The sequence below is a fragment of the Arachis duranensis genome, chromosome 7 (genome assembly GCF_000817695.3).
Source record: "Arachis duranensis cultivar V14167 chromosome 7, aradu.V14167.gnm2.J7QH, whole genome shotgun sequence".
Lineage (NCBI taxonomy): Eukaryota > Viridiplantae > Streptophyta > Magnoliopsida > Fabales > Fabaceae > Arachis > Arachis duranensis.
The window spans coordinates 18,626,401-18,647,270 of NC_029778.3; the positions used below are offsets into that span (position 1 = coordinate 18,626,401).

The following is a 20,870-nucleotide window of genomic DNA, read 5'->3' on the forward strand; positions in this document are numbered from 1 at the left end:
TATAAAAATTGATTTGATTGAGCCATCGATTCAAGAGATCTTGGAAGCGGAGGAACTTGATAGTGTTTTGGAACCTTCTTTGGAAGCTGATTTGATTGAACTTGATGATTCAACACCACCTAAGGAGGGGTCTCACGTGATTGAATTGAAACTCATGCCTTCCTCTTTGAAATATGCTTTTTTTTTTTGAGACAATGACTCTTATCCAGTGATTATAAGCTCATCTCTGAGCAGTGATGAAGAGGAAACGTTGATCCATGTACTGAGAAATCATAAAACAGCTCTTAGATGGACCATTGGTGATTTAAAAGGGATAAGCCCGACCATGTGTATACAAAGATCCTGCTTGACGAAGATTCTTTGTTTGATTTTTTTATTTTTATTCTTGTTAAGAGAGTAAAATAAGAAGAAATTTGAGAAGGTAAAACAAAAAGAAAAAGTTGAATAAGAAAAAAAAGAAGAAGAAGATGATGATGATAATGAAAAAGAAGAAGGAGTAGAAGATGAGGAGGAGAAAGAAGTAGAGTTTTAAATTATGCTGAACTTATCAGTACAAATACACCAAAAATTATTAATAATACACATAAATATCTTAGTTTTACACAGAAATTTACTGCAAATACACAAAAATATTTTTTTTAATGCAGAACTCCTACATTAAATTCAATTCAAACCATCAACGATGAACATCAATTTTCACAAACAAAAACAACATTATTCACCTACCGAATCATAAACTACTAACAAAAACATTAACTAGAATCGAACCACAGCTCAGCTACTTGATTGGATTTAAAACAATAATCAATTTCGCTCTGGTTCAATTGATAATATGAATTTGAATCATTCATTATCTTCAAGAATGAGATAACTGTTCAAAATTGATTTTAGAGCTTGATTTCAAAAATATAGAGAACGAAGAAAATCATAAAACTGAAGAAAGAGAACACAGAGAACGAACGAAGAGAAACGCAGAGATGGAAGAGAACGTAGATCTAAAATGCTGAGGAAATTCGAAAAAAAAAACAAAATTCTTTTGAAAAAGGCAGTTATATATTGGCGCATTGATTGAAAAGTTGGTTAAATAATAGCGCATGAAGTAAATTAGGTTAAAGAGACTTGTATGGACTTATATGTGTAAATAACTTGGACTTATACGTTTAAATAACTTATATGTGAAAAATATTTGTTTATTGACATTTATGTTTTAAAATTAATACCACATTTATGTTTTAATAAATCGAATATGTATTAGTGTAAATTGAATTTAATTGATTCGATTTATATAGAATTACAAACAAAATAAACATGTAACACAATTTAGTTTAGGATATCTATCTAATATTAATTCTTAATCTATTTATCTATCTAATTTATTCTAAAATATATTAAATTTATTTTAGGCGTTAAATACGTACCTAGCTAAATTTATAATATAATAATATATGTAATAAAGTGTAATTTATTATTTAACTTTTTTAAAAAATATTAGATTGATAGCCAAAAAATGCAAAAAACCAAAAATTAAAAGTAGTTGCTAAAAGAAAACACTTTAATACTCTTTATAATAGTTATAGATTATAAATTAATTTTTCAAAAAGAGTAAATTGAAGGGAGAAATATTTTGAAGAAGGATGTGAATGTGATGTATATTTGTTATTTGAGGAACTAATTAACTAAATGAATTAGAGAGAAATTCCATAAAAAAAATGAATTAAAGAGAAATTGAACCAAATAGAATAAAACAGAGAGAGAGAGAAACAGAGATCGCGTGACAGAGAAGAAAAAGGACTGCTACCCGGCCGCACCACCGCACCGCACCGCACCGCCGAACTGCTCATCCGTCTTCATCGATCCCGTTCAAGAGGATCTGTAGCTTGGCACTTGGAAATGAAGATCCCTTCCCAATAGTGCCTGATTTTGGGGTAAATCATTTGATTATGGTGTTAAGATCTGATCTTGTGATTCTAAAGTTAATTCAATTTGTGTTTATGGTTTCAGTTCTTGGATTCATTTAATGGTTATCGTTGTTTCAATTGGTGTAATCTGTTGCTGGAAATGACATAAATATCCTTTCGAATAGTTAGTAGTGTTTACAGTGATTGCATTGTGTGGGCATTTGTTGTTGAATAATTTGAAGCTCTCTTTGATTTTTGCCTGGTTTTGTGACTTTTCAAGTTCAAATTTCTAATCAGGAAAATGGAGATACGAGCAATTTGAGGAAAGGAGATATATATTGTTTTAAAGCTAGTATTATTACATGTTCTCTCTATAACAGTTTGGTATAGTTTCTAAAATATTCAGTATGAAAATGGTGACGAAAGTTGCTGAGAAATGAAATTCATCATTGTATGAACATACGACATCAGTTGATACTTGGATAGTTGGATGTATAGACTAGATGCTATACATTGTTTCCCCCTTACCTTTTCACTTTGAAGTCTTGTTCCCCTTTATTCAAACCTTATGATGCGTCTGACAAGTTGCGGTGTGGACGTGTGGTGCTGTCCCTCAACTGCATTTGCTTTTGCTAACTATCATCTATTCTTTCAAAATAGAGGGATAGGGTTCAACAATTGTAGTGATAATAGAGGGGAATAAATGACACTTCATAAACATGACAGTGGCTAAGGGAAAGGGACAATAACAAGATTAACAAGCCATACTAGTGTCTGTAATTGTTTTTCACTGCACCAATTTCAAGGTTGCTAGCCTAGCCATGGCTAGTTTATGTTAGCTGCCTGTGTCTAGTCTGTGAACTAGTATTTTCTTAGTCATACTGTTTTTTGAGTAATGTGTTATAACTTTGTGTGGCATTTGTAGTGTTGAATTTGGCGGAACTTAGTTTGTGCATTACCCATGGAGGGATTGATTTCTAGCTATTTTTTTCCTTCTCACTTTGCCTCAATATGTTTGCTTCTCTGTGAGAAAATATAGTTTAAATTTACCAAATATCTGATTTATATAAAATTCTGGGCAGTTTAGTAGCTGGCCCAATTGGCAACAAGAACTGAGAGAAGAGTAATGAATGAAAAGATGCGATGAGCCATCACACAAGATAGATTCAATCAGGTGTATCAAGTTCAATTCTACTTAGCATGGGGACTTATCCACGTTTACCGTGTAGAACAGTACTTGTATTCCTCTTTATGGTAATCTCTTTATCTCCTTTCAATTTTGCGTTGTTGTTTACTACCCGCATCTCTATGTAACTGGTTAATAAATGGAATGGAATCTCTATTCACTCTTTTAATTTTGTCAGCAGGTTTTGTTTTATGGTGCATCAGTTTCTTCATACATTTCAGCAACCAAGTAATAAGTCCATCCTTTCCTTTGATATCATTGGATATTAATGATCTTACCTTGTCAAGTTTCTGTTGACATCTTATCAAAAATAAATTCAGTTGACATCACCTCATAAAAATTTTTCAGCGAAAGTGATATCAGAGGATCTCAGGCCCTCTATGATTGCGACCAATGTCATCACACAAAGGTGTGTTCATCTCAGATGTTGTTTGACATGTCAATCAACTTTGAAACCAACTAGAAGTAACCTGTTATTATCTTAGTGTCTTTAGTAGAGAGTGTTTCGTGTCATGATACACCTCTTGTAATTTTGATCATGTTGCTAATGCTGTGCAAGCAGGAACAAGACATTTTTCTGACTAGAGTCCACAGTTCTCCCGATGAGAAGGTATTGATAGACAGTTAATGTATATTCACGGTAGAGAAGCAGTAATAGTGCTTATAGAGTAATGATTGTATACAGGACATTGATATAATTGCAACATACAGCGATGCATCTGGCCATTTTCAACTGGCTAGGTTGAAAATGAGGGACTTATCTGATTCCTGGATTTGGGAAAACCCTACTAATGAAAATAATGAACATCAAACGAGATCCCAGGTACTCTAGTTTGATTTCATTTATATAATCTGGAATGATTTAGATCTGGTGCACATGACTCTGATAGATGAATTACATAAGCTATCAACATGCATGTAGGAACTGGTGGAATCATTTCCAACTGATTCAAGATTTAAAGACACTTCGAAGCTCTCCGTAGGTGAGAAAATTTCTAAAGAAAACAGAGTGAAAAGCACCCATTCCCTGTCATTGACTCCAATGAAGATCAAGCGCAGGGTAATTATCAAATTCCACTGTTTGCGTCTCAGTCAAACAAAAATGATAGAGATTAGAGAAAGCTTGTTGGTTCTATTCCCTGTTTTCTTGTTTTTGTTGTCGTTTTTTTTTTCTCTGTTGATTTTTGCTTCTTTTAATAGTTTTCAATCCCTTAGATGATGCGACAAGAAAGAAGGAAAGCTCGTGCTGCTGTGCTTGTACAGCAGGACAAAGAAACTGAAAATCACATCGTGTCAGCAGCAGTTGAGCGCTCAGAAGGATTTCATACCACTAAAAAGGGAAAGTATAGTATATGGAGGGTAGAATACGAGAATCCAAATTCCGACTCAACTCTGAAACTCATGCGAGATCAAATTATAATGGCCAAAGCATATAGCAACATTGCAAAGTCTATGAACAAAACTGTTCTTTACAGTGTGCTTGTTAAACACTTCAAAGAAAGTGAACAAGCTATAGGTGAAGCCAATTCTGATGCTGAGCTTCAGCCTGGGTATTTTTCACATTGCATCACTCTTATTTATTAGGTTTGTTAAGTTGTTTCAAACATGAAAAATTCATATTTCTTTTCTTGGCTTTCCTAGAGCATTTGATCAAGCAAAAGCTATGGGTCATATTCTTTCTGAAGCAAAGGACCAACTATATGACTGCCCCTTGGTAGCAAGAAAGTTAAGGGCTACACTTCAGTCTATGGAAGACAATGTGAACGTACAGAGAAAAAGAAGTGCATTCTTGATTCAGCTTGCTGCAAAAACAGTGCCTAGACAATTGCATTGTCTTCCCCTTCAACTTGCAGCAGATTATTACCTGCAGGGCTATCATAAGAAAGGAAGTCTTGACGACCAGAAGATTGAAGATCCATCGCTTTACCACTATGCTATATTTTCTGATAATGTACTGGCTACATCTGTGGTTGTCAATTCTACAGTGCAGAATGCAAAGGATCCTGAGAAGCAAGTATTCCATATAGTAACTGATAAATTAAATTTTGCAGCAATGAGGATGTGGTTTCTTGTCAACCCTCCTGCTAATGCAACCATTGAAGTTCAGAATATCGATGATTTCAAGTGGTTGAATTCTTCATATTGTTCTGTCCTACGTCAACTTGAATCGGCGAGAATTAAGGAATACTACTTTAAAGCTAATAATCCTTCCTCACTTTCTGCTGGATCTGACAATTTGAAATACAGAAATCCCAAGTATTTATCGATGCTAAATCACCTAAGGTTCTACCTTCCCGAAGTTTATCCGAAATTAAACAAAGTTCTATTCTTGGATGATGACATTGTAGTGCAGAAAGATTTGACACCTCTTTGGTCTGTTGATCTGAAAGGAATGGTTAATGGTGCAGTGGAGACATGCAAGGAGAGCTTCCATAGGTTTGATAAATACCTCAACTTTAGTAATCCACTGATCTCCAAAAATTTCAGCCCGAAAGCTTGTGGCTGGGCATTTGGTATGAATATGTTCGACCTGATAGAGTGGAAGAAACGGAATATCACAGGAATATATCATCGGTGGCAAGACATGGTAAGTTTTGCTTGCCTTCGTCCTCTTCCTTCATATCTCTCCAAATATATCTTAATATTTTCGATGTTTCTTTTCCTTTGAATATCATTTTACGAAATTGGTTGCACTCTTGCATTTGTGTTTGTTTTCCTGAAACTGTGTTCATTTCAGTTCCTGGAGCCAAATCTCAATCTTTTGTGTGCGTGAACTTATCATTTCTTCTTGGCAGATCTGGAATTGATTGTTTTTCTTTTCTGCAGAACGAGGATAGAACCCTCTGGAAGCTCGGAACGTTACCTCCTGGACTAATAACCTTTTATAATCTGACCTATCCGTTAGACCGAGGCTGGCATGTCTTGGGACTCGGCTATGATCCAGCTCTGAACCTAACAGAGATTGAGAATGCTGCTGTGATTCACTACAATGGAAACTATAAGCCATGGTTGAATCTTGCTGTTTCCAAATATCAATCATATTGGTCCAGATATGTTATGTTCGATAATCCATATATTAGAGTTTGCAACCTCAGCTAATTTGCCAATTTAGTTTCCTACCTCACTAACAGATTATATGTACTTTTTGGAAAATGGACACACACATGTAATATATTTGCTTCTCAAATACCAGTTGTCAACATTTTTCAAATGAGAAATTGGCATTTGGTAAAGTCTAACCCCGAAGCTCTTCATAGATTCTAATATATCTACAAAATTTGATAGATAAATTTCTGAGATTGACATAGTAATTAAGCAAAAAATCAACAGAGAGAATAGTTTAGTCTTGAGTCTATAGTAGCATTTTTTACTGTTTACTTTAAATAATTATTTTTAGTAAAATATCTATTTACTGTTGTCAATTTTTTTGTTTTTTACGGCATCTCCTAGACTGGCAGGTAAAAAACTGATCTGTCGCGAATTAAAAATCCATTTAAGAGTTTTCAGAAATCCATTTAAGAGTTTTCTGATGGCCAAAGTATCTATGTATTATTATTAATTACTAAAAAATATATATTCTTCACGTCACGTCAATAGAAGTGTTCAAATTATAATGTCTATACCCCTTAACAAGTTTTCTTGACAAGGAGCCATTTTAATAAATTAGAATTTTACTTTATTATTATTTTTAAACAACAGCAAATCAATTTCTTTCATTTATCAAAAGAGGGTTTTAAGAAGTTATAGTAGCATTAAGGTATTATTAAAAATACAACTCTAGCATGTTTATGGATGAAATTTCTGCTTGCTAAACAACAGCAAATCAATTTCTTTGGTTTATTTCCCCTTCAGAGACTATCATAACAGCTTCTGACTGGCCATAACACCTTACAGTTAAAACTAAAAGCATTATTTTTTGCTCATCTTAATTATCATATTTTTGGCCCAACATTAGGTGTAGCCTTTCCTTAGACAGACTTTGTATAAAGTAGAATGCTTTGCACCATTGTTGTCTTAATCACTATTATTATGTTTAATTAATTTTGCGACAGTTAATACGAATTTGGCCGTCGTTCCCTGTCAAAGGGCTAAGGTTTGCCATCTTGACCATGGCGTTTGCAAAGTCGAGAAAGAAGCTTGCAGGGTTGTTGCTATAGCTGGTGACCTGAGAATCAGTGGAACCACCACCGAAGAGTTGCTGATCAGAGTGTAGAAGGCCTTTTTGGTTGACAAGGTTCTTAAAGTAGGCATTGTCAAATAGGACAGTGGTGGTGGCATCGAGCGGCGAAAGGTTGGTGTCGCCGCCAGTGGTTGGACAATTCTGCCTCAGTGATGTTGCCAAAGTTGAATCAATGCTTGTTTCGTTGTAAAGCCTTCCTCGAAATAATTGGCATCTGGCTTCCCCTGTTGTGTGAGCTCCTACACATGAAAATGTTAATACACTCCTTACATAATCATATATAATCAAATTAAAATCATATAAATTCTACTAAAAACATGCGAGGAGAGTTATGTCAAAAATATCAATTTTACCAAACTTTAAATGTAAAATAAAATAAGTCTATTAGAGAGCCGATAAAAAAAATAGCCAACTTTAGTCAATAACCAATTATTGGACCACAATCAAACAAATTCACTCATTATTTTTTTGGAAATGATCTTTTTTCTCATTCTCACTTCTTTCTCGGAACACCACAATTTCATCTATTGCTACTGTCAATCAGCCACTTGTTGATATGTCTTCATCTGTCTTAAATCCTAAACATTAAATTTCCTAAAAAATTCTAAATTTCAAACGCTTAATTGGTTTTTATTTGTTTCACTTTTAAATTTTTTTTACTTGAATTATGGATGTTTTTATTATTTTTACATTTTAGTTTCGAATGTTTATTTATGATGTTCATTTCTTTCCAATTGTTGCATGTTTTTAAAATTTTTTAAATTAATTGACTGAAATAATATTAGTTCTCTAGACTTTTCAGAATAAAATTATTTTCTAAACATATGAATCAAATAATGTGTTAGTTAAAGCCTAGACAAAGAGAAATTACAAATTAGTGCATAAGATTTCAAAAAGAGAGTGGACAGCAAGTATGATAATGGAAATGAGAGTAATATAATTACCTGAGAGGGCAACCATCTCATTGGTGTTAAAGCCCTTATTTGAAAAAGCAGAGATAAGTTGATTTAGATCCATCAAAGGGGAAGGGATATCTTTAGTGGCATCATCTTTACTTGCACTCATTGAGTCTCTTCTGCCTAACCCAACATTCCATGATGGACCCCCCAACTGAAAATTAAATAATCAAAGGATATCTCAACTTAGACTTGTTTTAGTAAAATTTATGGTAAAGGTCTTTGTATTTTTTAAAAATGCAAGTTTTTTATGTTATGTTTAATAAATTAAAAAAGATTATGTGCTTATATTTGTAATTTTTAAAAGATATAAATATTTTTAAAAATAGTTTGTACTTATCAAAATTAAAAATTCTAATATAATCTTATACATTAATTAATATTTAAATTTAATTCTTATATAAATATCTTTTATAAAACTTTTAAATTTTAAAAATTATTTTACCAAATGTATTCATTATTGTTTGTGCTTATTAAGAGTCATATTTAATTTAATTTATTAAATAGAGATGTTATAACTTTTAAAAATAAATTTTTATAAATTATTTTTAAAAAATAAAAATTTTACCAAAACAAGTCTTAATATAAGAAATACCAGTCACAGAGAAGTTTAGAAGCATATTTTTTTTTAAATTAAAAAAAAACAAGTATAAAGTGAATTTCTAAAGAATTGCAATGTCAGGAATTTATAAGTTTAGACAAATATTTTAGAGGCTTATTTAATATGTTTTTTACTAGAGATTTTTAAGTACATCCGCGTAAAATTTTTCAAGAGCATACTTGATATTTTTTTTTTTTAGGATTCTATAAGTTTATTGCAAAATTTTCCGTCATATTCTTTCCTAGTATATATTAATAAATATCTCAATAACTAAGATATGAATTGTATGTTACCTACATCAAAATGTGAATATATGACTATATTAGAAGTGACAACAGTTGTTTGTAAACCTAACAAACAATAACTTATAAGATTTCTATTATTTGGGATTTTGTATTAACCTGATTTTAAAACTATAGTAATAATTAGTTATTAAGAAGAATTATATATGGAATTGAACTTACTGCAAGAACAGAATCACGTGCGGCAAGAGCAAGAATATCAGCACAAGAAACAACACTGGGACAAGCAGCTTCAACCTTAGTTTTAATATCATCAATTACATCAAAACCTCGGAGAGAATTCACATTCGGACCAGCTGTCTTCTCTCCAGTAAAACTTGATGTGTCATCTAATAGAACCGATCCATCACATCCCTACAATGCAAGTTTAATATGAAAATGTAATTTAGCTCATTTTTCTAGTGATGAGATTATCAAGCATCTTAATATATAAGACAAACAATTATAAGATAATTATTTATTAAAGATTTAATTACTCTCTTTGTTTCAATTAAATCCCTATATTATTTTTTAATTGAATTTTTATATTATTTTTTATTTTGTAATTAGATTCTTTTCATATTAAAAANGATATTTAGTTAATTTTAATAATTTTACACTAAAAAAAATTTAATTACAAAATTAAAAACAATATAAAAATTTAATTAAAAAAATATATAAATACCTAATTAAAATTTAATAAAATTATAGGACCAACAATATAATTAACCCTTCATTAAATCACCAACAGTATATATGGCACCACAAAGTTTAATTATATAACTGATGCATGCATCAAACTGACGATGATAATAGTAACAAAGCACTACTACAACTTTGACTTTAGTCAACAATATTTTAGAGCAATATTTGAAAATATATATTGCCTGGAAATTAAACCTTTATTTTTCGTTCTATCTTGAATAGTAAAATTTGGAAACAATTTTTATTAGTTACTACCAAAGTATATTACAAAAATTAGACTAACAACGTAGTGTGACACATGATAATGCTAAAAAGACAATAACTAAATCAAAATTAACTTATTTAATTTATCTATAATTTTATACGTATAATAATGATAATTATATATTTATTATATCTAAAACTACACAATTATTTACAATTATATACTTTTCTGCCAAATATTATTGTATACCCACGGTAAAAGAAAATTGCTTGTGATATTGGTTTCTCTTAAAATAAAATAATATATAGATGCATGAGCATGATGAGAATGAAAGTGAAAGATGAGACGTGCATTGACAAAGCAATCATGGAAATGAAGACGGAGCAAGGATGCACCCATGCGGTGCTCTTTGGCAACTGCACTCATCACTGCACTTCTTATTATGGAGAGTGCTTGTGGACATGTTTTGTAATAATAATTTGAGCTTAATTCAGAAGATGCAATGCTAAACATAATGCAAACTAAAATAATTGACATGCAAAAACGTGCCATTTTCCCTAAAGACTAAGATATTTTAGCTTCACCACTTAGAAGAAGAATAAAGTGATTATTACTCTCACTTTGCTCTATTGTGTTAAGTAAAACCCTATGCTCCTAAAGCTTTATTTATAGTGATGGTATACTGCTATTGCGCGCTCCATTTTTGACTTTGTAATATAGAGATTCTTAATCAGTCAAACATAGTCCACTAGTACTTCATTCTAGAAAAAGGAAACACAAATAAGCAATGTTAAAAAGCTAATACTTTTAGTATAAAAAAAGAATTGATTAATATTAGTTCAAATATAAGTTAAAAATTTAAAAAAAAGTGTTGGTCACCTACTACTACTACTATTATCCAACAAATACAATAGACGTAATTTAATTAGTATATATAAATATATTTTAATTTTTTTCAACTTTCATTTATACACCTATTTATAATAATTTATAGCATATTATATATGCAATAAGCATTTAATAATTTTCAAACTTAGTTTAGTCTTAAATTTCTTTTGAAATTGATCATGTTTTAATTTAATATGAATGTTTTAGTTATTTGTCGAAAATGATTTATAACTTGAAATAATTTTAGGAATTTATCTTTAATGTACTGACATGGTAAAGAGTTTTATATATTTATTTAATTAGATTTATACGTTCAAATAAATTTTTTAAGTAGTGAGTTAAAAAATAATTATTTTAACTGATATGATAATATACGATTAATAATTTGTGTAAAATTTTTTATTTTTAGACTGATAAGATATGAAAATTAAATTCATCATAGATTTAGAAGTTTAGTTAATTGGGCTTTTTGGATGTCCCATAAGTGGCATATTTTTTCTTCTTTTAGCTAAGGTTAACTAAGAATTCTTATGAAGTCTTATTTAAAAGAAAGATATAAAAATCAAACTAATACAAAATCATAAACCCAAATAATCAAATAAGAGATGCATGTCATCAGCATGTATGGATGTGAGACATTATCTAATTCTTATTTCTGTGAACTCAGATAATTAAACTGTTCATGTGTGTGTGTATATATATACACGATAATATTTCTAAGTGCAAAGTAATATTAAACATCACTGACATATCAAATTATTAGCTCCGTGATTTGCTGCTATTCTTATTTAATTACAATAATGCTTGCGTGTGTGCATGCTTTGACGATTAAGATACAATATATACTATATTTTTACTGTTCACTAATTATTTCGATCTCTCCAATCTTCAAACTTATATAGTTCCATGGTTCGGTCCAGTACGCTTGGAAAATTGGATTAATCCTTTATTTTTATACTATTAAGATTTAGAATTTTTAAAAATATAATTATACATATTTTCTTTTTCTATCAGTTTGATAGCTTAAATTAAAAAAAAAAGTGATTTTATAACATGATGTCAGAGATCTATATTTAAAATGGTGGTAAAGATTTTTAGCAAAGAATAAACCTCTTTAAAAATGCATTATGACCTTGTATAATGATAATAATATGGCAAAATATATCATCGAGAATAGAGAACTTAAATCAAATGGGCTTTGGAGTGATATAGTTAAAGGCGTCAAAATATGTAGCTGGTTGAAAGATATTGCGTGAAAAGAAATTAGAACGTGTGTGAAAGATGGATGTAAAATAAGATTTTGAGAGGATATATGAACGAGTGGGAAAACTGTGCCTCAAAGACAAATTTTTTAAACTTTATGCAATCTCATCAAATAAAGCTGAAATAATAGCAAATTGTGATTTTTGGTGCTGAAATTTACAATGGCGAAGACGCCTTTTTGAGTGAAAGAGTAAACAACTTGTTACAAAATATTTTCTTAATTTCAAGTATCAGGATGAAGCAATATGGTGTTTTCTAGAAGATGGAAGGTTTTTAATCAAATCCTTCATTAATATGGCGCGCGGTAGAAAAAAGTTTGAGAGTGGCTGAATCAAAACATGGTTAGACCAAATGACCTTAAGGACTTCTTTGATACATGGTGCAATCAAAAGGTGGTTAGATTTGCAAGAAAGAAATAGATCAATATTTGATTTGCTATTATATGGTCTATATGAAAAGTGAGAAATAAAAAGAATATTTGAGAATAAAAAAGTAAAGGAAGAAAAAATTTGAAAAGAAATATTATATCATTATTCTAAATGAAAAAATTTAATAATATAATGTGGACTATTATAGAAGGACAGACGGTTTAGGGAGGAGTGTGGAGAAAAGACTTGTTTATGAAAAAAGAGATAGATAGAAAAATATAATAGTGGCTTTGTGTAGAGTATATCCAAAAATAAATAAATAATGGCAATGGGATAATATCTTTCAAATATAAACTATTGTTCTCTAGTATTCTTGTGTGAATTTTCAAATACAGATAATAGTGACTGCGGAAATTGAAGGAGTGAAAATGGTCATTCAATTTATACTTAAAGAAGTAATAACAACAATGGAAGAACTGGTTATTGTCACAAAGGGCCAAACTTTCATACAATGGACAACAAACAAATATAACAGAAATTGGAACCTCAATTTTAAAAGAAACAGGGGTGAATTTGTTAAAGGGTCTTTAGATGTTAGAATTTCAATATGCAACTGAAAATAATTTTGGACACATGAATATATGGAGGATAATTACAAAAGATAATGAAAATAGAATAATTATTTGGTGTAACAATCAATAGTTTGTATGTGAATTTTGGGACTGAAATTTGTTATTAATAGATGGACTTATGTTAAAATGTAGTAATGAGCTATAAAGAGATGAGATTGTCATAGCTAAAGATATTTGTTGGATTGGTGAGGGAGTCCTTGTCACTTAGGTGTGAGAAGATTTATTTGACTATGTGCTCAACATTAAGGTTTGACTTCGATGTCGCAAAAAAATAAAAAAAAAAATGGGCAATTTTTAAAGGGGATCTCTAACAGGTTGAAGAGCATATATTGATTAGTCATGTATTTTGGGTCCTTTATATTCTGTTTTAATATTTGCATTGTAACACTTTGTCTTTTTGCATGTAGGAAATTTGTGGGGTGGTTTTGTAATTTTGATGGCAATGGCAAAAGAGTTATATAATCTATCACAAATTACTCATAAAACTCGTCTCTCCATTTGGGTTGAGGCTGTAACTTAATAATAAAAAAAAATGTTAGAAAGATCTAAAATTTGATTTATATTATTAAATTCCAAAGTAGAAAAAATAGTATAAAGCAAAGGAAAAAAAAAAAGAAGACTTATGCAAAATTTAATCAAACTTAAAAGAGACTCGTATTTGAAAAAAATATTAGAGATATAATTATATATAATACTTTCTTCTATCAATTTAATAAACTTTTAAAAAAATACTATCATGACAAGAATTTAGATAATTTTTATTGTTCATATAACGTTGCTCAAAAAAATTAAGAAATGTAAGTTCTCTGCAAATCCGCCAAAATTATTAGCGACAGTTTTACATTAAAGGGTATGGTGGGGACATGTGTTCTCACTGAATTATTATAAACTTCTATGTAATGTATAAGAAAAAAATTTGTTTGTCCCCCATTCAAATAATAAATTTGACCCACTTAAATTTTTTTTCTCTTGGTCTATACTTCATAGTCTAATAAGAATAAAAGAAGATTCCACCATGCATCATGTTNCGTTTTAATATTATTTATCCATTAATATTTTTTTAATTAATTCTAGTTTTATCCGTAGAAACGGTATGGATTGAAAGAATTTTTTTTACTATAAACATTATAAAGAGTCAACTTTTATAATCGTATACGAGATAAATTTTTAAATGATTGTTTAGTGACATATATAAAGTGAGAGAGAAAGAGAAAAGAGAAAGAAAAATTTAATTGTATTGATAATGAAAAGATTATTCAAAAAATAAAATTTTAAATTATTTATTATTATTTTAAATTATAATTTTATTGTTCTAATTTATTTGTTAGATAATTCAAAGACTAATAATCTTTTTTTCTAACCTAGTATAATTGTAAAAATTATTATTATATTATGTATATTATACTTTCATTATCAAAACTTTTTAAAGTCGTCGTTACTAGCCAAAACCACATTACTTGTAGTCCAAGTATTTCAACTTTCAAAGACTTCTATACTTAGCTATTACGTAAGTGGCGTCTACATCTCAAACTGATGATGAAGATTTCCAAAAGTAAACGGAATAATATTCAAGTAAATTTTGCACGCAAGAGGAAGTAAAATGGTGGAAATCATGCGATAGTTAATTAAATCTAAATCAATAGCTAGACATAACTTCAATAAATACTAGTAGTGAGTTAAGTACGTAGATTTCAAAATTAATAAATCAACTGGGGTGGCAATATATATCTTACCTATGGGTATCCAATCTGATCTTATCCGGTCGGGTAGGGTTGTCAACTCAATCTGCAGCGGGTAGGGTTGGGTCCGGATAGAATTCTTGTACGGATCGGGTAGAAATGTGGGTTGAGCCTCAATCCTACTCGATCAACCCGCACTCTATATATATGTATATGTTATATACTTATATAAAAATATGTTTTAAGTGAATGTTGAATCAAATACCTCTCATTAAATGTAAAATATCCTTAGCCACTAAAAGAAAATTATTAATTGACAATTCATTTTTTTTTTACATAAAAATCAGTTATATTTTAAATTATCATCAAGTTATATAATAAAATTGTATCTTTTTTATAATCCGCGAGTAAGATCGGGTACTTGCAGATTAAGAGTGAGTAGGATTAGGATTGAAAAATTCTCAACCTGCGAGTATAATTAGGGTTGGATCCAAATCCTACCTTACCCTACCTATTGTCACCCCTAAAACCAGCCGCTTATGAAAAAAAAAAAAGAAAAAAAAACTACCTCTATAATCTTAAAGTGTCAAAATATATTTGTGAGACTTATCTAACAAACTTCCTTAAAAAAGAAGAAAAGAAAAAAAATAAAAAAGGATTTTACGAAGAAAGTAATCTAAATATATCGTCTAAGGATATTAAAATATATTGTTTTTATTTAAATAGTAAGACTAAAGTTTTTAATGTGATTAAATACAAAAATTAAAAATTAAAAACTTATATATTCACTTTTCCGGTTTTCCCCTTTTCTTTTTCGGATAAGGTGACATTGTTTATTTTTTCTCGATGTTGAGAATATTTATGCAATCCACAATAGGGAGCAGACAGTAGAATATAATAAAACTCTAGAAATTTCAAATTTGCAAGAAAAAAGATTTGACCCAAGCTGTTACATTGTATGCAATAATACCAACTTATGCACTACGCACCCCCATTACAGTATTGAAAAATAGTGCTCCTGGGGAGAAGTTTAAATAAAATATTTAAATAACAAGAAAGTTTAAAACATATACGAGAACTTTAGGAAGATGAATGTAATAATCATTTCATGCATATTCATGTTGAAAGCAAAACAAAAGAGAATTTGATTCCTATTTTGATGACCAGATGGAAATGAGATGTGGGAGTATAATGATTGAAGAAAAACTAGTGGGAACTGGGAATTCAATGTAAAAAATATTAATAAATCTAAAAGATAAACATCAACCCCAAAAAAATAAATTGTTGTTTTCGATCTTTTTAAATTAGTCAACGCAACAAAGTGTAGTATTCAATCTGGATTTGGCATTTTTCGGAGCAGGCATCTATCAATCACCAACTCTTGTATCAAGTTGGGAAGTGGTTACTATTGCGTTAGTGGATTCTATAATGAGATAGAGAAAAAATTTTAAATGATTGAGTTTAGTAAATAATAACATTATTTAGTAATGACAAATATATTGGTGGGTGGATTAAAAGTTTAATTGGATTTAATTTTTGAGCAATCATTTCGAGTAATATGAAAAAAGTGGTGCCTATTTTTTTCTGTTGTGAATCAATGACTAATATCGAAACTTGAGGCCAAAGTATAAGATTAATGGTTCTGATTTATCAAATTTATTGAGGATCTATTACCAATAAAATTACTTGTTTAACTCTGATTTCAAATGCATGTTTTTGGGGTCTGAGTAAAGAAAAGAAAGTGAAGATCTCAATTGGTTCAAAAATCAAAGAGCTAACTTTAAAGAACAAGCAACCTCACAGCTATACAAAAAAAAAATCAACTTCAGTTTTGGCAAGGAGAGAGAACCGCCAAGATGAATAGCTATGTTTGAGAGTTCAGAAATTGAGTAAATTTTATAGAGTTTGAGTTGTTCAACATTGTCTCATTCATGGTTTATTATTGAATATTCTGTTTGTATGTTGTATCTTTCTTTATTTCTATTCAGTGAAAAAAAGACATATAAGTAAAACATTAAAAAAGAACCATTGAGAGAAAAGGTAAAGAGAGAAACTTAGAAAGAAAAGTCTAGATTTATGTCTTATCTCTTTTTATTGTATTTTTATTTTGTATTATGTACCTGAGAGATATTTTTTACTAAGTTAAGTGAGCACTTAGTGTGAGTCTAGGAAGTGAATTCAGCTAAGTCTTAGGAAGAAATTTGATTTGTCCCTGATAGAATTAGGTTCTCTAAAAAAATACCCAACTCCGACTCTTGACTTTTTTTGAATTGATTAGCCCTTATGCAAAAAAAAAACATTAATTTTTTTGACACAAAAGCTAATTAATCCCATAAAAATAAAACTCAGGAGTCGGGTTAAATTTTTTTAAGAACTTTATTGACTTTCGAGATAATTGTCAAAGCCGTTTAAAGTTTTTTTTTTCTAAAATACAAATACCCTTACTTGCTAAGGGCAAACCTAAGACCCCAAGCATCCCCAAGCTCACTCTCTCGGTCTCTTCTAAGAAGCACAGATTCATTCACTCACCACAGTTTCCCACGGTCACTCGTCGCTCCCCTCGCTGGCTACTCTGCCTCGTCCCCGAGCCGCCAGTGTCTGCTCACTTCTTCCTTCTCCGTCTGTGTTATCCGGCCGCCTTGTCTCCGCCGTGCCTCACATGTCTTTGCCTCTGTTTTCACCTCGTGCCTCGTCTGCCTCTTCCTCCGTTGTCATCGTGTTGGCTCCTCTGCAGGTTCTGCTCCTCTTCGAAGTTCTGCTATCTCTCGTCGGTGGCGTGCTCTGCAACGCCCCAAGTTGTAAAACCGTTCCTAACTCTGTTTTTAATTTTCTGCTTCTGCTGTGTGTAGTGTACAAGAGTCTTTTTTTTAGTTGTATTATACCTATTGCAATTTATTATGTACTACTCTTGTATTTCGGTTATATACCGAAATACGAGAGGAGTACATAATAAATTAAATATATATACTGGAGTATGAGATTGCATTAGGTATAATAAATTGTTCTTATTGTATTGATATTTTGTTTACAAGTATATATATACTAGTATTGAATTCGTGCGATGTACGAAATTTATATTTTAATTTGACATGATAAATCGAAAATAATATTTAATAATCATAAATTTCTCAAGTTTAGTATAACACTATCATCATCATTATAATATCTAATGTACTTAAAATGTTGTTTTATCTTTATTCAACGTAAAATACAAATGGAACAATTTGAAGTCTATAATATTCTTGAGCCATAAAAAAGAGACCTAAAAAAAATAAGAACATATATAACAATAAATATTAGCATGTCAATTTTACACTAAATTTTATATTATAAGGCTAATAAAAATTTATAAGCAACCTAGTATTTTGCTAACCTCGTTAGAAAAATAATTGGCATATAATGTTGTACTCCATGATATACATTTTATTTCAAGTATGAAAGTATAGTTAATAAATTAGTTATATCTACGACAAATATTTGTACAAAAGTGTAAATCATAACATTACTAAAATGAAAATACTATTTTCTTATCTAAATATATATATTATCAAAAACTTCGTTGAACATGACATTTGTTGTTGATGAGTTTGGATTGTCTTCGTCTAGAATTAAAATGTTCAGACTCTTGATAAAGCAATGTAAAAGTTGGCCATTAGTGAACACTGATTTTGGCAAGTAAAGTCCTACATGTGATAATAATTTACCACATAGTGAAATACCTTAGTTTTTCAATATTTTTCTCTTCATATATAGTATTCTATCAGCCAATAACGTCTAAGTTGCATTTTAAATACGATTTGATTTGTTAACACTATTAGATATCAATAACATCACAAACAATTTTTTCAATTGATGACCAGACCTCATTAATAACTGCAATGAATTTTCTATCGTCACACAATAGTCCCATAAAATAGAAAGCATTTTAGAAGCTAGGATATGTAATCCCATTAACCGTCCTAATAGACTCATATGTTGTGCAACATTTTTGAATAATTAACAAAATTCTCATATAGTAGATATCATCACATGTACCCGGTAGAACATAGTTTAATCTTCCAATAGAATACTTTCTTTTGCGTGGATATCATTCCCTTTTCTTCGCTATCATAAACAAATTGATTTGGAAATTCAGCATACGTTAAAGTTTGACCAACTTCAAATTCTTTGTTGGTCTCCATCCATGCTAAGAACATCGTACCTTTTCCGTTCTTTTGATTCATAATTTTCTCAAGCTTGTCATCATCTTTAAAGATGATATTTTACTTTCCAAGTAAATAAAAAGTTAATCTCATCACTGAAAGCCATCTCCAATGAATATCATAAGCTAAAGTTCTCTATACAGTCTCCCCCGTGGAACATAGTTTAACCTCACAATAAAATACCCTCTCTTGCGTGAATGTCATTTTCAAACTATATACATATATATTTTATATTTTAAAATTTAAAAATTAACAAATTCATAAAATTAGAAAAGAAATTATAAATTATTTTTTATTAAAAAAATAGTTACACTTTAAAAATTAATAATTAATTAATTATTTTAATTTTATAAAGATCAAACAACGTAAAGTATTTTTTTAAAGTATGTTTATTTTTTATATTTTTAATATTAACATATCAATAATAATATTTTAAATAAAAAAATAGAAAAAATATTTATTTTCAACAAAAACAATTTTTTTTAACAAATTAAAATTTTTCAAGTACAAAAAAATATTATAAAATTTTTTGTACAAAATAAAGTTAAAATAACAATTTAAATACAAAATATTAAAACAAATAAATTCTAATATATAGAATGAAATCTTGAAACAAATCCAAATAAATAAACTTACAATGAAGTTAATATTAAAATTTCTAAATTTCATTTTACTCATCTATTATGCATAAGTGCTGATATTTAAAAAATAATAATTGATTATCCGTCATCGACTTCTCTTAGCAAATTCATGAATCGAGATACTGTTGGGAATAAGTAGTATGACCACAATCCAATCAATCACGTGTCAAATAATTTGTTATTGTTATTATATTAAAATGTTAATATAATAAGGTCCTAGATTAAATTTAGAGATTTATCATTGTGATAGTGATCATAATATTGAGAGATAAATCTTTTATAATTTAATCTAAATTGTTCTTGGTCAAAGGATTATTAAAAAGGGCATTAATAATCCGGAAAGACCAATATATATATAATGGTCTTCATTGGATGAAGATTAATAGATCTCATTTATTAAATTATATATATATATATGGTGCATATAGGGATATGACCATTGAACTGACTCACTCTGAGAATTCCTAATGGTTATAATTACCGCATATTTGTCAATAGGATATTCTCAAGATGAACATAGTAATAGAGTTTCCTTTGACCTGCGACTGTCATAGTAATTAACAACGTGTTTATTATACTTTGATTTCGGACACCTAATACTCTAGGGTGCTAGTTGAATGGATATTGGGTATGATTTAAATACTTGTAGAATTAATGATCAGTCAATAAGGAATCCGTCAACTTTCGATAAAGAGTTTGAGCTCTATGATTATAATGAATGAGATGAATGAAACCTTGGCCAAGGGGATTGAATGAATGAAGAAATGAGTTTCTTAGGTCATTCACAGTTCATTATAATAATGGTAACAAGTTAGAGTTTGACAATTAAACCATACTCTAAGGGTTAACCAAGAGCTGGAAAGATGGAAGGAATTATACTTTGTTCTTCTGAGGTTCTTAGTAAAAATATATTACTTTATACTATCGGGTCGTTGAGGAGTGTTGTTAGACGCCAACCTTGATTAGTAAATTTAGTATGACTAATTTACTACCCGCTTAGTATTGAACCTATGGGTTCACACACTAACGAGTGTTCTAATATTTGCTATAGAATTATTTAATTATTATTTTGATTTGATCAAATAAATAATTATATTAATTCAAATGGAATATTATTATATATTTTGCTAGCACCAAAAATATAATAATAGTATGATAATTGAGAATATTAAATGAGATTTGAGA

At 29.7% G+C, this 20,870-nt stretch overlaps 2 protein-coding genes across 5 annotated transcripts; one reads left to right on the plus strand and one right to left on the minus strand.

The window, feature by feature from the left end:
- Positions 1 to 1,645: 1,645 nt before the first annotated feature.
- On the plus strand, positions 1,646 to 6,323 carry LOC107458150 (probable galacturonosyltransferase 3). Of its 4 annotated transcripts, none has more exons than XM_016076353.3 (10): positions 1,646 to 1,925; positions 2,981 to 3,152; positions 3,263 to 3,312; positions 3,433 to 3,493; positions 3,647 to 3,694; positions 3,770 to 3,907; positions 4,007 to 4,144; positions 4,300 to 4,634; positions 4,726 to 5,671; positions 5,911 to 6,323. In XM_016076353.3, the coding sequence occupies exons 2-10, from the start codon at positions 3,099 to 3,101 to the stop codon at positions 6,181 to 6,183; spliced, it is 2,043 nt and encodes a 680-aa protein (XP_015931839.1). In that variant the 5' UTR covers positions 1,646 to 1,925; positions 2,981 to 3,098; the 3' UTR covers positions 6,184 to 6,323. The 4 variants fall into 4 exon arrangements, with proteins under 4 accessions (XP_015931839.1, XP_015931841.1, XP_015931842.1 ...); XM_016076355.3 differs by having other exon boundaries at positions 2,986 to 3,152; XM_016076356.3 differs by having other exon boundaries at positions 1,648 to 1,925; positions 3,266 to 3,312.
- Positions 6,324 to 6,815: 492 nt separating this feature from the next.
- LOC107458153 (cationic peroxidase 1) lies at positions 6,816 to 10,631 on the minus strand. The gene is made up of 4 exons (XM_016076360.3): positions 10,364 to 10,631; positions 9,286 to 9,477; positions 8,209 to 8,374; positions 6,816 to 7,503 (listed from the first exon to the last, which is right to left on the minus strand). The coding sequence occupies exons 1-4, from the start codon at positions 10,562 to 10,564 to the stop codon at positions 7,118 to 7,120; spliced, it is 945 nt and encodes a 314-aa protein (XP_015931846.1). The 5' UTR covers positions 10,565 to 10,631; the 3' UTR covers positions 6,816 to 7,117.
- Between the last annotated feature and the right edge of the window lie 10,239 nt (positions 10,632 to 20,870).